The sequence below is a fragment of the Lissotriton helveticus genome, chromosome 6 (assembly GCF_964261635.1).
Source record: "Lissotriton helveticus chromosome 6, aLisHel1.1, whole genome shotgun sequence".
Taxonomy (NCBI): Eukaryota; Metazoa; Chordata; class Amphibia; order Caudata; family Salamandridae; genus Lissotriton; species Lissotriton helveticus.
In genome coordinates, this window is record NC_136067.1 from 888,969,961 (window position 1) to 888,989,605 (window position 19,645).

Below are 19,645 nucleotides of genomic sequence, written 5' to 3' on the forward strand. Positions count from 1 at the left end.
CTTAGTAGGAGGTAGAAGGTTTTGTGGCTCGTCTGTACTCACGCCCTCAACGCTCGGCACCCTCAGTATACCTAAGACGACCCTCAGCTGGACCCCGAAGATGTCTGCTCGAGGTAGCGAGGACGCTTAAGTAAACACTGCGTTTCACCGCTTCCTGGTGGGCGCGGTCCGCCTGCGTGAGAGCGTGTACAGCGGGCCAATCAACGTGCTGCAGGCGCCGGGAGTAACCAGCCAATGGTTACTGAAGCGTCGTTGTTAGTGGCAACCGATGCTATGCGCCTACACGAATCACTGTTGATCGGTTCCGCTATTGTTAAGTACACGGCAATGGTATTATTTGGAAGGATGCAACGTCGCGGTATCAATTTTAGAACACACGGGACATTAGCGTTGGAATTGAATGGGTTCAGTTTTCTTTAGAAAAAACGAATGAACGAATGCGGGTGCATTTTAAGGTTGGATGGGTATTGCTTGATTGCGTGAGGCTAATGTCACAGGTACAGGTAGCTTCAGGATCAGTTAAGTATAGAATTCAGCTAACTATGTACCCGGCAGAGGTGATTTAGAGAGAATGCACCGTTGTGGTATCAATTACAGAGCACACGGGACATAGACAGGGTGACTGGGTTTTGTTTTCTTGAAAAACACAAGAGATTGCGAGGGCACAATACTATGAGATGAGCATCATGTCACAGGTACAGAGAACCTAAGGATCAGTTCAGGACAGAGTTCCAAGGGATGTCATCGTTCATCCCCTGGAGGTGGGTCCCAAGTCTATAAACCCACCTTTGCTCTTTTTCAAACAGACGGCGATTAATGTTGGTACCAGTACCAATGTGTTCTATTATCGTCCACTTCAGATCGTTGGTGGTGTGGTTACATTCCAGAAAATGTCTGCTCATTTTTGTGGTGGATTTTTTGCATCTAATGTTAGAGCGATGCTCGCAAATTCTCTGTTTCACTTTCCTCCCAGTCATGCCCACGTAACGCAAGTTACAAGGACAGGTGACGAGATAGACCACATTCTCAGTGTTGCAGTTTGTGTGAGCTCGTTGGGTCCAGGTTTTGCCCGGTTCCAATTCCAAGGTTTTAGTATGTGTGGTCAGATGGCAAACGCTACAATTGGAGCAAGGATAATGGCCCACCACTTGGGGGAGACCCCAAGCATCAGTTATTGACCTTGGTGTGTCAGTGATCGTTAGTAAAGGTCTAGTGTGGACCAGAGCGTCCTTGACGCTTCTACCTTTCTTGAAGGAAAACAATGGTTTTTCCCAGGTTTTTTTGGTACTCGTTAGGATTCGCCAGTTCCTATTGATGGATTTTTTCATGAGGTTGGATAAGGTGCTGTACGTTGTTACACATGTCAAGGGGATGTCTTTATCTCCAGGTGTCTTATCCTCCAAGAGTGCCTCCCTTGGCTGATTGCGAGCTCTCTTGTAGCCTTTTTTGAGGATTGTTGTTGGGTATCCTCTGGCCTTCAATTTGGTTGAGAGTTCGGTGGATTGTTCCTTAAAGTCATGTAACTCGGAACAATTACGTCTTAGACGTAGGAATTGCCCGTAAGGTAGGTTTTCTTTTAGCGGGCGTGGGTGAAAACTGGTGTATTCCAAGAGGTTATTTTTTGCAGTCGGTTTATGGTAGGTTTTGGTTTTCAGTTTGGTTCCTGCGACCTGAATGGTGACATCCAGGAATGTTGCCTCTGTCTTGCTGATTGTATGAGTAAATCTCAAATTGGGGTCAAGGTTATTGATCCAGAGTAGGAAGGCCTGGAGGTTTTCTTCGTCGCCTGTCCATAGAATCAAGACATCGTCGATGTACCGACGCCATGTTTGTATTGACTCGGAGAAGGGGCTAGTCGGGGTTAGGATGTATTTGGCCTCAAAGTCTGCCACATAAAGTCCTGCCACGCTCGGGGCAAAGGTACTACCCATCGACGTTCCGGTGCATTGAAGGTACATATTCCCTTGATATGAGAAGAAATTTTCTTTGAGTGCCAGAGTCGCACACTGTAGAATGAAATTTTTCGAGGCTCGGTGGGTCCAGTTTGTAGAGTCTAGAGCTGCTCCTAGGACCTTGATTGTGTCGTCCTGGGGAATACTGGTGTACAGGCTCTCGATGTCGAGTGTTACCAGGGTAACAGTATTCTCGATAAAGCTTAGACTCTCGAGTAGTTGGAGGAGACTCTTGGTGTCTTTGAGATAGGTCGGTGTGCTCTGTACCAACGGTTTAAGATAGAAATCGCAAAAGCGAGACAGTGGTTCGAGTAAGGAGCCAATTCCGGAGACGATTGGGCGTCCGGGCGGTGGCATCCGATTTTTATGACTCCGATGTGCGACTCTGGCACTCAAAGAAAATTTCTTCTCATATCAAGGGAATATGTACCTTCAATGCACCGGAACGTCGATGGGTAGTACCTTTGCCCCGAGCGTGGCAGGACTTTATGTGGCAGACTTTGAGGCCAAATACATCCTAACCCCGACTAGCCCCTTCTCCGAGTCAATACAAACATGGCGTCGGTACATCGACGATGTCTTGATTCTATGGACAGGCGACGAAGAAAACCTCCAGGCCTTCCTACTCTGGATCAATAACCTTGACCCCAATTTGAGATTTACTCATACAATCAGCAAGACAGAGGCAACATTCCTGGATGTCACCATTCAGGTCGCAGGAACCAATCTGAAAACCAAAACCTACCATAAACCGACTGCAAAAAATAACCTCTTGGAATACACCAGTTTTCACCCACGCCCGCTAAAAGAAAACCTACCTTACGGGCAATTCCTACGTCTAAGACGTAATTGTTCCGAGTTACATGACTTTAAGGAACAATCCACCGAACTCTCAACCAAATTGAAGGCCAGAGGATACCCAACAACAATCCTCAACAAAGGCTACAAGAGAGCTCGCAATCAGCCAAGGGAGGCACTCTTGGAGGATAAGACACCTGGAGATAAAGACATCCCCTTGACATGTGTAACAACGTACAGCACCTTATCCAACCTCATGAAAAAATCCATCAATAGGAACTGGCGAATCCTAACGAGTACCAAAAAAACCTGGGAAAAACCATTGTTTTCCTTCAAGAAAGGTAGAAGCGTCAAGGACGCTCTGGTCCACACTAGACCTTTACTAACGATCACTGACACACCAAGGTCAATAACTGATGCTTGGGGTCTCCCCCAAGTGGTGGGCCATTATCCTTGCTCCAATTGTAGCGTTTGCCATCTGACCACACATACTAAAACCTTGGAATTGGAACCGGGCAAAACCTGGACCCAACGAGCTCACACAAACTGCAACACTGAGAATGTGGTCTATCTCGTCACCTGTCCTTGTAACTTGCGTTACGTGGGCATGACTGGGAGGAAAGTGAAACAGAGAATTTGCGAGCATCGCTCTAACATTAGATGCAAAAAATCCACCACAAAAATGAGCAGACATTTTCTGGAATGTAACCACACCACCAACGATCTGAAGTGGACGATAATAGAACACATTGGTACTGGTACCAACATTAATCGCCGTCTGTTTGAAAAAGAGCAAAGGTGGGTTTATAGACTTGGGACCCACCTCCAGGGGATGAACGATGACATCCCTTGGAACTCTGTCCTGAACTGATCCTTAGGTTCTCTGTACCTGTGACATGATGCTCATCTCATAGTATTGTGCCCTCGCAATCTCTTGTGTTTTTCAAGAAAACAAAACCCAGTCACCCTGTCTATGTCCCGTGTGCTCTGTAATTGATACCACAACGGTGCATTCTCTCTAAATCACCTCTGCCGGGTACATAGTTAGCTGAATTCTATACTTAACTGATCCTGAAGCTACCTGTACCTGTGACATTAGCCTCACGCAATCAAGCAATACCCATCCAACCTTAAAATGCACCCGCATTCGTTCATTCGTTTTTTCTAAAGAAAACTGAACCCATTCAATTCCAACGCTAATGTCCCGTGTGTTCTAAAATTGATACCGCGACGTTGCATCCTTCCAAATAATACCATTGCCGTGTACTTAACAATAGCGGAACCGATCAACAGTGATTCGTGTAGGCGCATAGCATCGGTTGCCACTAACAACGACGCTTCAGTAACCATTGGCTGGTTACTCCCGGCGCCTGCAGCACGTTGATTGGCCCGCTGTACACGCTCTCACGCAGGCGGACCGCGCCCACCAGGAAGCGGTGAAACGCAGTGTTTACTTAAGCGTCCTCGCTACCTCGAGCAGACATCTTCGGGGTCCAGCTGAGGGTCGTCTTAGGTATACTGAGGGTGCCGAGCGTTGAGGGCGTGAGTACAGACGAGCCACAAAACCTTCTACCTCCTACTAAGCTAAGTACCGATCTGAGTGTTGCATCTGCCTTACCTTATTTTCTTGGTTTATTTCTGATGACCGCAGGGTGTGCCGATTACGCCTCCACCCCCCTCCTGTGACCCATGGTGTGCATCTATCACACTATCAAAGTGAGAAATTACCCTGATTTTAACCTTCCGGCACGATTTTGATCGCGCCCAATTTTAGGTTGATAGCGTTTTTAACCCACAACCCTTGTAAATATCACGCGTTGTACATAGCACGTATAGCACTACGCACCACCTACCCATAATTTTCTATACTTTGGGGACCAAGGTGGTGTTAACTATACTGTTATTCGACCACATGTTGTCTCTGATACCACCAACTGGAGCACCTTGGACTGTAAATAGGCAACCAATAAGACAACTGATTGTATGTTTTGTTTTTATGTTTGTCTCTGTCCTTTCTTTCCCTAATAGGTGCAGAAAACCCTAAAATCGGAAGCCTCCTAAACCAGGAGTTATTAGAAAGACAGTTTTTCTTTCTAATTTTTTGCACTTTTTTCACTATTTATTTTTCACTTTCACGTCCCTAGGTTAGGGTGGACCTTAGCGAGTCCATGCCGCCAGGGTTTTTTCACACCAAGTCCTGAAGAATGCCAGGTAAATTCACACCGTTTCGTGGCTGAAACATGTCGACTGACTTAAGGAAACTACCACTTGAATAATTGTGGACGCATTTCCGACACATCATTTTATTGATAAAGTCCTTAGTGATCCTAATAAAATTGTTGTGATACACTACAGACTGATTTTAAACCTCACATCACTCACTTAATATTCTTTGCACATCACTGTCCTTACCCACTACCCGCTCCGCAGTAGTTCTGGCGTCGCAGCACACAGAGGGGATGCTAGATTCCCTCTGTGGGGCCCGATGATGAAGCATGTCATCACTAGGTGGTGAGTGAGGGCTTTCTTTCAACAAAAACGCCTTAAGTGAAGTCGTTTCTTGCTCCATATTGATGGTCTCCAATCCTTCCTTGGAATACTCTTGTTTTAGCAATCCTAGTGGTCAGCTCTTCTAAGCATAAGGAGAAGCGGGAGGCTGTAGCTTCAGAACTTTTTTAGCTAGCATGACTATAAGTTCTGTGTCATCTGCATATGACACAATAGTCACCTGGTGCCGTTCTGCAATATCTGCAAGTGGGCCAATATACAGGTTGAACAAAGTTGGGCTATAAATAGAGTCCTGAGGGACACCTTGCGCTAAAGGCATACTTTCCGATAGGAAAAGCTTCTGAGACACCTCCGGTCAAGGAGATAGGAACATAGCCAGCGGAGCGCATTGCCTACAGTTGTTGAGTCTTTGGTAGAGGAAACTATGGTAGTCAGTGTCAAAGGCCGCTCTTAAGTCTAAAAGTATCAGTGCGGCCGTTTGACCTCCATCATCGCATTTCCTTAAAGTTTCAGTTGCTAACAAAAGAGCTGATTCCGTCAAGTAGGATGTCCTAAAGCCTGCCTGAGTGGGATGGTAAAGATCATTTGTGGTGATATAATCAGTGAGTTGGTTATTTACCATCTTCTCTGCTATTTTGACAAGAGTCAGGAGTAAGGAGCTAGTGCCATATGATTAGTTGAAGGCTTTTTTTGTAAAGGTAGGACTATAGCTTGCTTCCAGTTCAAAGGAACTTCTCGAGTACTAAAGGTGAGGGCAGGTAATTGTTGGCTAGGTGGAGTAATCACATTAAGTCCTTGCATCAGAGCCTTTCGTGGTGCAGAATCTAAAGGGGAACCAGAATTAATACCGTATGCCAAGGTATTCAAGTTTTCTAAGTTAGGAACTATGAACTCTTTAAGACTGAAGGCTCTGACTGAATTAGTTGGCAAAGCGTCAAGACTCAAGGGAATTCTTGCTACCAGTGGGAAAGTCTCATAAATTTTAGCTACTTTGGATGAAAAGTAGTGTGCAATCTAATTGCAGTTCTCTACCGATGCTGGGGCCGGCGTCCTAGTGCGGTCCAGTGAGGACAGAAATGTAAGAATCATATAAAGTTCTTTTGCAGAGTTGTGTGCTGATTCAATTGTATTGGTGTAAAAATGGCATCTGGGCTTCCTATTTGGTCCATCGAATCTGAGGAACAAGGTTCAGGGGAGCCCTTAAATGCTAAATTTAAGGGTGTTACTGAGGTAGGGGGCAGAAGCCAATGGCTACTGTCCCCTAGGGTGACTACACCCTTTGCGTGCCCCCACCCCATGGGGGGAGGAGCACATTCCTGTTCCTATTGGGCCTAATTTTCCAATTCAAGATGGAGAATTTATATGAGAGAGGTTTACCGCAGCTCCTGGTGACCCTATGGGTGTGCCAAGCTAAGGTGGAAACTCCTACTCAGCTTATTAATTTTCTTGCCTTTGCTGCCACCAAAAGTGGGGCCTGGAAAGGGGGCGGGCATCTCCACTAGTTGGAGCTGCCCAAATCAGCGCCTCACAAGGTGGGAGCCTTTGAGGCTCACTGTCAAGTGTTGCTGATCCTGCCAATGGGAGGTGTGAAGCACTGCCTCCCAGAGCAGGCTTTGTTTCTTACGTCCAGGAGCACAAAGGCTCTCACCAGATGAGGTCAGAAACCTGTCTGGTGGTGGCTGGCTAGCGGGGCATGGACAGCAAATACACTAGAAGTTGGTAGTTTTTTCAGAGGGCACCTCTAAGATGCACTTAGAGTGCATTTTATAATAATCCAGCACTGCCATTAGTGTGAATTTATTATGCTGATAAGTTTGGTATCAAACTTCCCAGATTGCAGTAAAGTCATCATGGACCTGAGAAGTTCGTAATGACAAACTCCCAGCCCATATTCTCAATATAGCTTCACTGCACTTACAATGTCTGTGAATGGCACAGTGATTGAAGGAGCAAATTGCTCTTGCAGCCATGCCCTCACTAGTGGGAAGATGCAACCAGGCCATTGACAGTGTTGGTGGGCATAGCACACAGGGATGTGTGTTATGTCATCTCTTTAGTTTGGTCTGCACCAAAACACACAACCTGCAATGGCAGTATGGGGGTGTTAAGGTGAGGGATCTGTGAGGGTGGTGCAATACATGCTGCAGCCCTCAGAGTACCCCTCTGGTCACAAGGCCTAGCTACTACGGTACCTTTTACAAGGGGCTTACATGTGGATGAGAGGTGTGCCATTTGTGGAAACAAAGGTACCATTTTCAGAAATAACACAGGTGCTGAGGCCTGGTTAGCAGGATTCCAGCACACACTCAGTCAAGTTAGCATTAGGTATCTGCAAAACATTAGGGGGTAACCATGCAAAAAAGGGCACTTTCCTACAACTTGGCGTTACTTTGATTCGATACTGGGGAACTGTAAGACAAGGCTTTTCAAGGCTTGGCATCGCTCTGTATTGGTTTCCGATTGTGAGAAGTTGGCCTGTCATATGATGTCCACTTTTCTAGTGGGCACCCTGAACCAGTACAAACGACCCTTATTGATGGTAGGTTGTAAAGTCAACCTTATAGAAAGCTATACTAGTGGCACTATGGAGAGCAGCCATCAAGGCTAAGACTTGGAGGCAAGTTAAGCTAGTAGTTTTACCAATTATAATCTCTTGAATGATCAAATGAAAGCACACCACACAAGGTATATATCAAATATATATGTATTTATTCTAAACACAACCCCTCTGGATTCTTTATAAGGTCAGAGGTAAAAGTGCAATACAAGGAACTTAATTAGCATATGATAGGTTGCACAGTATTCGTTATGCCCTAGGGGCCTCACAACCCATATACTAAAATGGTGGTATAAGAACCACGTGAGAGTTAGAAAGCAGGCCTAGGGCCTGTAAAACCGCTGGGTCTACCTATAACCACCTAAGGTTAGAATGCAGGAGGCCCACGGGGGACGTGTGCAGTGTCTAAACACAGCTGCGGATCACCATTGACTTTCTATGGAGAACGAACAAGTTACAGTTTTAAAGATTAAGGGCACTTCTAGGTGAACTATGATGGAACCCTTTTAGACTAGGACACTTTGAGAGTAAGGACCCAAGGGAGCACAGGAGTACTCGTGTTACCTCACCCGGGGAAGCCGGGTGCATAGGTGTCTTTTGGTGTCGGGCTTTCGTCGTCGATTCCAATGGAGAGATGCGAAGAAATGCTGCAAGCGACCAGAGGAAAAGTGTCCGGGTGGATCCAAGGGTGGATCGGAGATGTGAAGAACCTGAAAGCAGAGGAGACAGAGTCTGGGTCACTAGCCAGTGACCAGGATGGTGAAGAGAAGATGCCAGCCGATGTCGGGTGATTTCAGGTGAAAGAGGTGAAGCTTGACTCTTCAGCCATGAGGAAAAGGAGGCATCTACGACAAGCAGGAGCTGGATTCGAGCTGTCCCATGAAGGATCTAGTTGACTGCGGTATTGGAATCTGGATTGGATCCAACAAGCCTTGGCAACAGCAACCCACGCAAGATGACAAAATTGGCCTCGATGCAGACCAGCAAGGTCTGAGGGACTCCTCCTTTGGAGAGGAGTGGGAGCACGTCTGGAGCAACCAGGAAAGCTCACTAAATCAAAGATGGCCCTTCGTGGGGGCTCCCTATCAACGGACTAGCTACCACAAAGGGGCCTCAAGCGGAAATGCACAAAGCGGACCCACGGGACACTCGTGGCGTGTAGGCCTCTGATCTTCGTGCAAAAGGTGCTCGGGGTAGGGGCTTCAAATACCCTAATGCACAACTTCAGGATACCTCTGGAAGTAGTTGCAGTTGCAAAGATGCAGGATGTCCAGGAGTTCCGGTCCCACGTCTCTCTTGTCTGCTACAGGTCTCAGCTTTGCTGGGAGCGTAGGGCAGCGTCATAGATGTCTGAAAGTCCATGTCCTATATTGCAGATTCTGCGGGATCCGGCGGGAGCCTCAAAAAAGCAGACCGGCAAAGATGCAGATGGTGCCTGTTTGAACAGGGTGGTCACTCCTTGACCACAAGGGAGATTTCTTCTATCTTCTAGTCGAAATGGAATGTCGAAGGTCCGAGATATATGTTGAAGAGTTTCATCCAGGGCAATCTAAAGTCCTAGGGACTGGGGTTCTATACTTAAAGTAAGTTTAGGGGTTGGACTAACTCTAAGGTCTCTCCTATGGGTGGACCTGGGGAGGGGGTGGTTACACCCCTTCCCCTTTGTCCAGTTTCGCACCAGAGCTGGGGCTGAGCGCCCCAGCAACCGGTTTGAGCTGGAAAATGCATGGAGCACCTTGTGTGCCCCAGGCAGTGTCTGAAAAGCATTCATTGAATGCAACCCACCCTGCCCCAATACACTAAAGCCTGTCTAGGGAGGTGCCAGCACCTCCCTGGACAGAAAACCTACTGTCCAGGCCTCCCCTGCCGGAGTTTCATCCAGCAGCAGGAGGGCGGACTCGTGTGTGTGGCAGCAGCATCCATGTTGTGATGCTGGGGCTCTGTTTAACTGTAACCGGGTTTACCAGTAACTACATGCCTTCTCCCTCTAGAAGGGTGGAATGCTACCCCCGCCGCCAGAACTGGTGGGGGGGTAGTATTCCAAAGTGTTTGACACCTTACACAACATGTTTTGATAAAGCCAAACCAAAGTTAGCATTAACCACGAGGATTATATTGCACTTAAGAGTATATGGTATGGCTATATCATAGAACAGCTATAAGGAGATGGTTCTGAAAGCTGCAGAGGGGCTCCGCTCATGCTAGGGCACCCTCTCACACAAAACCAAGCACTCTGCCTCCAGGATTGTCAAGGCCTGCCATAGGAGTGACTTATAGTTTACTATGTGTCTATATAAGGTAGATATGGGTATACTATATCTAAGTAAGGGTTGCTTACACCACCTTACCCAGGCAGTAAGTACAGGCCTGTGGTGTCAATTTGGAAGGCTAACCAGGGGTGGCACAATACATGCTGCAGCTACTGGTAGGCCTCTGGTGCACCTATGTCCTGGGTACCTAAGGTACCATATAACGGGGCTCACAAGGGTGACCCAGTAACCAATCTGGTATGTCCCTAAAGTACATGGAGTCCATTTTATAGAGAAAGCAGATAGACTGGGTCCTGAATAGCAGGGTCCCAGTCCAACTAAGTCAAAAAGCAGCAAAACACCAGTTAAAAAGTGGGGGTAACGATTTAGTCAGATTTCCAACTTCTTACACCTATGAGGAGCAAAGAGGGCAGAGCACCTTAGCCCCACTTTCAAGGGTGCAGGACTGGGGTGGCACCACCTGGCATGACAGACTCACAGATGGTAGATTCCAGATGCAGGAGCAGGTTGGTTGGAAGTCTTTGATATCTCTGAGACTTCAGAGAATAAGAGGCTAGCTAACATTTCCTTGCAGATACTTAGGTTCCGGTATGTAGAGATGCAGGTCAAATTCTTCTCACTCCCAGCAAAGAGGTCAGCAGTAAGCAGGCCAACACAACAAAGCAGTTCAGCAAAATGGCAGCCCCTCCAGCAGCACAGCAGTCCTTCTTACTGGTAGAATGCCCTCAGTTCCAGAAATGCACAGAGTTGGTAGTGTTAGAGGTCCTGTACCTATACCCAGTTGGGCCTTTGAAGTGGGGAGACTTCGAGGAGATGCCTCTAAATTGCACAAGTCCTTTTCTTCCCTGCCCTGGCTCCAGACTCAATACAGGGGGGTATGCGACCCTTTGTGCGGGGACAGGACACAACCCTTTCAGTTGTAAGTTTCAGCACCTCCCCCATCCTCCTCAGGATGGCTTATCAGGATGCTGATGGCAACTCAGTAACACCTACCCTTCCTTTGTGTCTTGCTGCCTAGAGGGAATGCACCAAACCAGCAATCACCCACCTCAGATGTATTACTAAGACAGGCAGAAGGTACCAAATGGAAACAGTAAGAAAATGCCAACTTTCTAAAAGTAAAAAGAACAGATGGTGAATGGAATGCTGAATAATGCAAACATTCAGCTCAGTAACAGATCAGTGTTTAATCCATTGTTTTTTTGCTCACCACACCACAGTTTGGACCCAGCCATATGCAAATCAGTCTTGACCCTGCTCCTCTTGTGAACAGTCCAGCCCGAAAGGCCAAGCCAGGTCCTCCCTTGACAAGAAACAAGCATCCTGGGACCTGTTTCGGGGTATCAACCAACATCAGCCAGGCTAGCTTGAATCCAGTGGCACAGTGAGCACAGGACCCACGTCTGGCACACCCATCTGACTCAGGATGACAAAAAGAACCGATGATGCAAAAAATGCTGAACAATGCATACATTCCCCCTAGTCACATATCTGAGTTTAATCCATTGTTATTTTTCTCACCATGTCACCCCAGTTTGGACCCAGAAATATATAAATCAGCCTTGACCCTGCTCCTCATGGGAACAGTCCAGCCCGAAATGCCAAGCCAGGTCATCCCCAGACAGGAAACATGCACCTTGGTTCCAGTATTAGGGTATCACCCCTCATCAACCAGGCTAGCTTGAATCCAATTGCAAAGTGAGCATGGGACTTTCTAAAAGTGTTTTTTTCAGAATTGCAATTTACAATCCAACTTCACCATAAATTGTGTTTTTAAATTGTAATTCCTGAGACACAAAATCTGAAAGTTCCAGCTCTTTTGAATTGGAAATTACACTTATACAGTGCAATAAGGCAATCCCAATGTTATCCTATGGGAGAGATAGGCCTTGCAGTAGTGAAACACAATTTAAGAGTATTTCACTACCAGGACATGTATAACTTATAAGTACATGTCCTACTTTTTAAATATACTGCACCCTGCCCATGAGCTGCCAAGGGCCTACCTTAGGGGTGATCTATATGTTATAAAAAGGAAGGGTTGGACCTGGCAAGTAGGTAAACTTGCTAGGTTGACGTGGCAGTGCAGTTTAAAACTGCACACATAGGATCTGCAGTGGCAGCCTGAGACATGTTTAAAGGGCTACTTGAGCGGGTGGCACAATCAGTTCTGCAGCCCCACTAATAGCAGTTGATTTCTAGACCTTGGGCACATGTAGTGCACTTAACTGGGGACTTATAAGCGAATCAAAAATGCCAATTATGCATAAACCAATTGTGAGGCAGATCGGGACTCCAAAATGGCAGACGATCCAAAACACGCTGTAACGGGAAAAAGCACTTGAGTCTTTATGGAGGACAGGGCATGTAGATGGCCACCCCTTCTTTTTGACTTCATGGAGCGCGAAAAGGAGGCAGCACATGCGCAAGAGGAAGGGTGTCAGCACAGCAAAGCAGGAGGCCAGCAGAGTGCACTCCAGCAGAGTGGAAGTCCTTTAGCAGCACAGCAGTCCTTCTTCCTAGCAGAGTATCCACAGATGCAGAAGTGTACTGACTCGTTGTTGTCTGAGGTTCTTCTTTTATGCACATTTGTGCCTTTGAAGTGAGGAGAAGTTTCTAGAGGCATGCCTTTGAATTGCACAGATGTCTTGCCTTCCCTGTCAAGAATAACTACAGGGGAAATGCAGCTATTTGTGTGGAGACGGGACACAGTCTATTCAAGTATATGTGGATCTCCTCCCTCTACCCTGGATGGGCCACCCAGTCACACCTATGCTCCCATTATGTGTCGCTGTGTAGGAGGAATACACAAGGCCAAACTATCAACCACACTCAGTCATGTAATCCAGAGACAGGCTGCAGGCACCAAACAGCTAAGACAAGAAATTGTCTTTTAAAATCCGATTTCACCATAGGTCAGGATTGAAAATTAGAATTCCAGAGACACCAAATATGAACTGCTTATCTCTTCCCATTTGGAATTTACAAAATTAAATAAGGCAGTGCCAAGCAACTCCAATGTTATCCTATAGGAGAGATAGGCCATGCAGTAGTGAAAAATGAATTTAGTTTTTCACTACCAGATCCATGTAATCCTTACAAGTACATGTCCCACTTTTTAAATACATTGCACCCTTCCCTTTGGGCTGTCCAGGGCCTACTGTAGGGGTAACTTATATGCATTAAAAAAAAAGTATTGGGCCTGGCAAAAGGTTTATTTTGGCAGGTCGAATTGGTAGTTTGAATCTGCACACACAGGCCTGAGGCATGTTTAGAGGACTACTTAAGTTGGTGGCATAACCAGTCCTGCAAGTCCACTAGTAGCATGTAATTTAAAGGCCTTAGGGACATGTAGTGCTACTTTACTAGGAACATATAAGTAAATTAATTATGCCAGTTGTGTATAATTTAATTGTACCATGCTTCAAGGAGAGAGCATGAGTTTAGCACTGGTTAGCGTTAGTAAAGTGCAGAGAATCCAAAGGCCAACACAAATTAATTTAGCAAAAAGTAGGAGGAGGAAGGCAAAATGTTAGGGAGTGACTGCAAAAAACGGCAGGTCTAACACATGTCAAATATGAATGGCCACACATGGCACTCGTGGGCCACCTCCAGGTCAGTGATAGGCACTATCTCACCATTAAAGCTTACTAACATAACTTATGTGCCATCAGTGTGTCATGGATAGCTTGCATGTACCATGAATCCTCACAAGAATGTCACTCATGGGGATCTCTAATGCAGCGATAGTCAGCATGATGCTAAGAATGCCCCTATATGTATTGGATAGTTAGAGTTATCAGCCACTTCCTGACATTAATGACAAATAAGAATACACCCATACCTCCCCACACAAGCAAACACAGAAGTTGGTAGCTACTCCATACTTAGCTTGTTACATGTGGGAATTCCTCCTCTGCATGTGCTTGTAGTTCCATACTAACCAGCGCGATGAATCTGGCTTCCTTTGTTTCTGGCTTGACCACTCATGACTCCGTGCCTCCTAGACACAGCAAAGAGTGTGCTATAAGAAGCAAGTAAAAGTTACACTAGCAATTTGTTTTGCTGTGGGGGTACCCAAACAGACTATCAGAAGCCTCAGCAGCCTTTGTTGACCAACTTAGTTTTCCACAAAGGCAAGAGCACCCACATGCCACTTTGTGAAGAAGGAGATACAGTCACAAGTGTAAATCAGTGCTATTATTTTTGATGTTCACTCCGCTGGTTCGAATGTTGAAATGAGCACAATAGTTCATCCAAACCTTGCCATCAGCCATGTCACTGATTAAACTCCTGTTGAACTCACATCTATGATGTCATACTTGATATCACTAGGGATGGCATACATGATGTCTCTACTGATGCCATTGCAAATGTCATCTATGATAATATATGAAAGGTCAGTGCCAGTGTTTCGGGGAGGGAGATTAGGTTGTCTGATTACCTCAACTTGCAAAGAGCTGTGTATTTGATCACTCAAAGAGATATCGTTATGGCAAATTAGCATTCACTTAGGTTCATCCACTTAATATTATAGTATGTTCTTTACATTCCTGGAAGGGCCTCTGTGAGCCAGAAAACTAGTGTGCTTTGTAATGTTGGTGTTCTATCCACAATTGGTAGTTTAAATCCTGCAACATTCACAGTTATGAAGACAAATTGAATGATACAGCAGGTTAAAGTCATTACACTCCCTACTACCTATCTCATACTTGGAAAATTAATAAACATTTTTTTACTGCTTTAGCCTTAATAAATCAATCTTAGCAGCAACAGTGCAAATTTAAGCTCCTCTCAATTTTTGTGCAGACTTTTATTGATCTTCTCTCAAGAAGGCAGCAACTGTGGGTACCAGTGCATGCTACAGTGTAACACAAATTCTGATCACTTCCTGTGCTTAATGAGATTCTGACACAAATCATGTCTGGTTCTCAGGGTGTTGAGTCACCACTGTATATTGTATAGATCTTACTAAGACAAGAATATGCCAAGTGCATGTACATTGTATGCAGATAATATACCTGTGTTCAAAAATTGCTAATGTTTATATTTTTACTGTTGTTTCAGATATGGGGTTCTGTCTGCCATGTAGTAACAGATCCCTTTGGGCACCTGTGAACAGCAGCATGTGTTTTAAAAAGAAGACGGAGTACCTCGACTGGACCGATGGCCTCGCTGTTGTGTTGTTAGGCCTCACCTTACTTGGAGTCATGCTGACTTTTATAATAAGCATCATATTTACAAGGAACCTAAACACTCCTGTTGTGAAGTCCTCTGGAGGCTTGCTTTGCTATGTCATTCTACTCTGCCTCTTCTTCTCCTTCCTGAGCACTTTCTTTTTTGTTGGAAAGCCAACCACCTTCCAGTGCAAGTCTAGGCAACTGTTCTTTGGCCTCAGCTTCACACTGTGTGTTGCATGCATTTTACTGAAATCCTTAAAGATCTTGCTGGCCTTCAGCTTTGACCCCAAACTGCAAAGCATTCTGAAGTGCCTCTACAAACCTTTCACCATAGTTTCCACCTGTACTGGGGTCCAAGTCATCGTTTGCACATGCTGGCTATTATTCCGCCCTCCCTTTGTGACTGAGAACTATTCCCTGCCAAAAACTGTCATACTGGAATGCGATGAAGGCTCGAATGTAGCCTTTGGGGTCATGCTCGGCTATATAGCTCTTCTAGCATTTATCTGCTTTATATTTGCCTTCAGGGGCAGAAAATTGCCAGAAAATTACAATGAAGCCAAATTCATCACCTTTGGCCTTCTTATTTACTTTATAGCCTGGATCACCTTCATCCCAGTCTATCTGACCACATTTGGCAAATATTTGCCGGCAGTCGAAATGATTGTCATACTGATATCCAGCTTTGGGATTTTATGCAGCACTTTCTTTCCTAAATGCTACATCATTCTTTATAAGCAAGAATCAAACACCAAGTCTGCCTTCCTGAAAATCCTGTACAAGTACTCGTCCAAAAGTGCATGTTGCGTTCCTATCAGTAAAGGTTTTGAGGAACCCAGACTTTCTGTAGGAGACACATGCAGCAAGCCATCCATTATTTACACCAACAATAATTGCTATTTTGAACAAAAAATGAGAGCGTCAACAATAACCACTAAAAATAGGGAGAGTGTCCCTCAAAGGAAGAGGCTGTGCAGTATTTAACTAGACAATTTGCAAATTATCAATCAAGCCAACCAAATTAATTTTGGTTTATTCCAATTACTCCTGACTCCGCTATACACAGCCTCTCTAAGTGTAGTTGAGGGGAGAGTCGTCCAAGTAACAATCCAGGTTCAATAAAATAAATAGGTCTTTGAAGACTAAATTGCAGTACGTATGTGACTAGTTAATATTGTACCTCTGGTTGAATCCTCTCAGTCTCTTGCAACTAGCAGCCCAATAGAAACACTATACCAAAGCCAAGATAGAACCTTAGGAACTCAATTTTGGCAGGCTAATTGAGGCCAATAAGAATGAACCCTACTCACAGTTTTAATCGCTGGCGTCTGGGCCATAGTCTAGAAGACGATACTCCCCTTATCGGAATATTAGTGAATCCAATTAGAGGGTGAACATCAATGTTCTATTGAGGGAGTAAGCCAGGTAATGCCCTGGTTCCCTGGATACATTTGTGAAATCTCCTGAGTTGATTAATAAATCTTATAGAGCGTTAGGATCAAAAAGAGAGTTGGCAGCAGTTAAAAAATTATTATTCACTTCTGGTCAAAGGCTGCCTCTTCTGTCTTTAAATATGATGTCCAAAGTTGAACTGCACTTGACTCTGGCTAATGGATATGTTGGAGTGATTATCAAAAAAGAGACAGGAAAGATGCAAACAATGACCACCTAATTGTGCATCATGAAAACATCTTTGATAAGTATTTGAATCAACATCTATGTGATAGGGCGGTTTTGGATGGTTTCTGAGCTCGGGTTGACGTTTTTATTAATGGTCATTGAACTATCAATAAGGTCCCTTTTAGCGCTAATGTCAGAGAATATTAGGCTAAAAGTCTGGACTATAAAATGAAATGACTGTAAAATGAGGAGCAGCACACACTGCCTTGATTCTGTGCTGATGTCTTACAACTTTGAATGTTTTTGGTTAAAAGTGCATATCTATGAGCAGACTAAGTGAGTCACACAAGTGCCATATTTAGAGATCCCCCCCCCCTTCCAGGCAAGGAAGATCTCATGTCAGTCAGTCGGCTGACAGCGACAGACTGACAGCGGCAGGTTCTTTCAAGGCAATGAAACTTTACTGAGTGGAAGCCATGTTTGATGCTTAACTCGGCAGCTTTTGTTTTCCAAGAAACAAACTCCCAAAGCAGGAGTTTTTTAATGTTAAAACCAAATAGCCCTCAGGGAGTTATATCCCTGCATTTGGCAGCCCCTTTAGGAAACACTAGTAATGGGCGCCCCACAACAGCCTCTTTGTACTGATAGACCGTCAGGGCAAAAGTTTATTCCAGCAGGGCCAGTGGAGGCTCTGTCAGTGAAAACTCAACACTGTTCCCAACTCTAAATAAAGCAGGATAACCATATGTTTGGCAGGGTTGATTTAAGGCACTGCTGGCTTCCCTCCAAATTCGACGTTAACCCTAAATCAAACAGTTTTAAAGTAGGTTGTGTATTGGTTAGAAGATTGAATGTTGGTTCATCGCTACTGTGCTTCTAACCCAGTAGTACAGGAATATCTCAGAGACCTAGGTAACACGCAAACAATTTGTGGTTTATAATGCAAAATGTCAATATATGTGCGGTAACATGTAAATGGAATGTTAGGGAGAGAGATTTTGGGCCATATTGTCAAGCAAGGGCTATACATTATCGCCGCTTTTATCGGGAGAAAACTGCCGATAAAGCGGCGATAATGGGCTCGATAATATGCCCTTGTGAATTCCCTTTATACACTAGAGGGGTTTTGTCCTACGGGACCAGGCAGGACACTCAAATATAATAAACCAGAAATGCCTGGACTCGAATTTCGATAAGGCTGCTCTTTATTTAGAAGCAGACTGGGGGCTTCATTTTAATAATTCGGAAGCTCCTGTATTTTATTCACACATACATTTATCATGTTTTGTAAAGTTACCATATCTCAATATAGATGTCTAAGGTTTTGACACATCCAAACATGATTCAACTAAATCAACAATTCTTATGCAAATCAATTAATACAAACTAAAATCAATTGTGTGCATGTACAAAAATCAAAACATTCAATACATTTTAATACATAAGCATGAAGCCGGTACACCAGAAACTGTTCAAACTCTAGTCCTGACGTTTTAGTTTCCTTTCATGCTCCAGGACTACTCTCACAGTGGGCTTGTAATATTTATAAGTTCAATTAGGTCCACAGAAAGTGGACTTTTGTTCAGTTTTTGGCCCTTAGTGAGTTTAAGGTATAAGTATCCTTGGAAAAGCCGACGCGTTTCCAAACCCGTTCTTAATTTATCGGGTTCTTCCTCAGGGCAAGGCTGGGTACCTACAGATTAAAAAGCAAAAAAAAAGGGTTTCAACTTCTCCTATTCCCAAATAATTTATGAGCATTCGGGCGGTATCATCCAAAGGTTACCTTTGTATTCAAAGCGACTGTTTTCGGCAATACTCTTTTTTTAGGGCGTCTTTCGCAAACTCATTTATGGAATGCCTGGGCAAAAAGAAAAGAAAGAGACATACTATTGCCTCACAGTTTTTTAAGTAGTGTTAACCTGGGCTGCTATGGGAATTCACAAGGGCATTTTATCAAGCCCATTATCGCCGCTTTATCGGTAGTTTCCTACCGATAAAAGCGGCGATAATGTATCGCCCTTGCTCAACAATATGGCCCATAATTTGTAGGCTGTGGGAAATTACAGCGTTTTTTTCCCTTTATTATTGGCATCTGTCCAGCATTGTAAAGCCTGAGAATTATGAGTTAAAAAGAATATAATAACTCTATATCGTCCGATCCTTGAAATGTGCAATTAGAAGTTGCTTTGAAGGTACAAAAAATAATTCGGTGTCATAATATTTACATTTTTGACTCAATCCTAGTCTGCCTTTGTAAAGTAATGATATGAATGGCTGTTGATTAACATTGTTTTTAGTGTTTGTATTTTAGACCAGAGTTTTAATTTTGATTGTATTTATTGCACTAAATGTTGTGTATACTGATCTTTATACAGTTTGTAATAAAGAAGACGTATATATTAACCGTTCCTTTTAGTGGAGTGAGGAAATGATCGATATACAGAACCAATTGGTCATAGGTGCCTGTGCTGGCAGACTGTGGTGAGTTTGCAACCAGCTAGATCTTGGCAAATCTGTACTCTTGTCAAATTAAACATTACTCTTTGTGCATTGAGATAAGAAGGTAAGTGTGCCTACAAGGGAATAATTCAAATGTGAAATAATATCAATTAGAAAAAAATAATTTAAGTAAGCTCTATAAAAGTCGCTTGGAGTTGGAGTATTCCAAAGACAGTTCAGCTGATTTTTATCAAAGAATCAAACATATACATAGAGATACAGAGATGAAGAGCAACACGGGTGTAAGTATACCAAAATCTG

At 44.4% G+C, this 19,645-nt stretch overlaps 1 protein-coding gene across 1 annotated transcript in view; it reads left to right on the forward strand.

Moving 5' to 3' along the window:
• The window catches only part of LOC144762542 (G-protein coupled receptor family C group 6 member A-like), a 203,744-nt gene extending 184,504 nt beyond the window's left edge, over positions 1-19,240 (forward strand). Inside the window, exon 6 of the mRNA XM_078647774.1 lies at positions 15,153-19,240. Within this exon, the coding sequence (XP_078503900.1) occupies positions 15,153-16,249 (1,097 nt within the window). The 3' untranslated portion in view covers positions 16,250-19,240. The remainder of the gene's footprint in view (positions 1-15,152) is intronic.
• Positions 19,241-19,645: the final 405 nt, after the last annotated feature.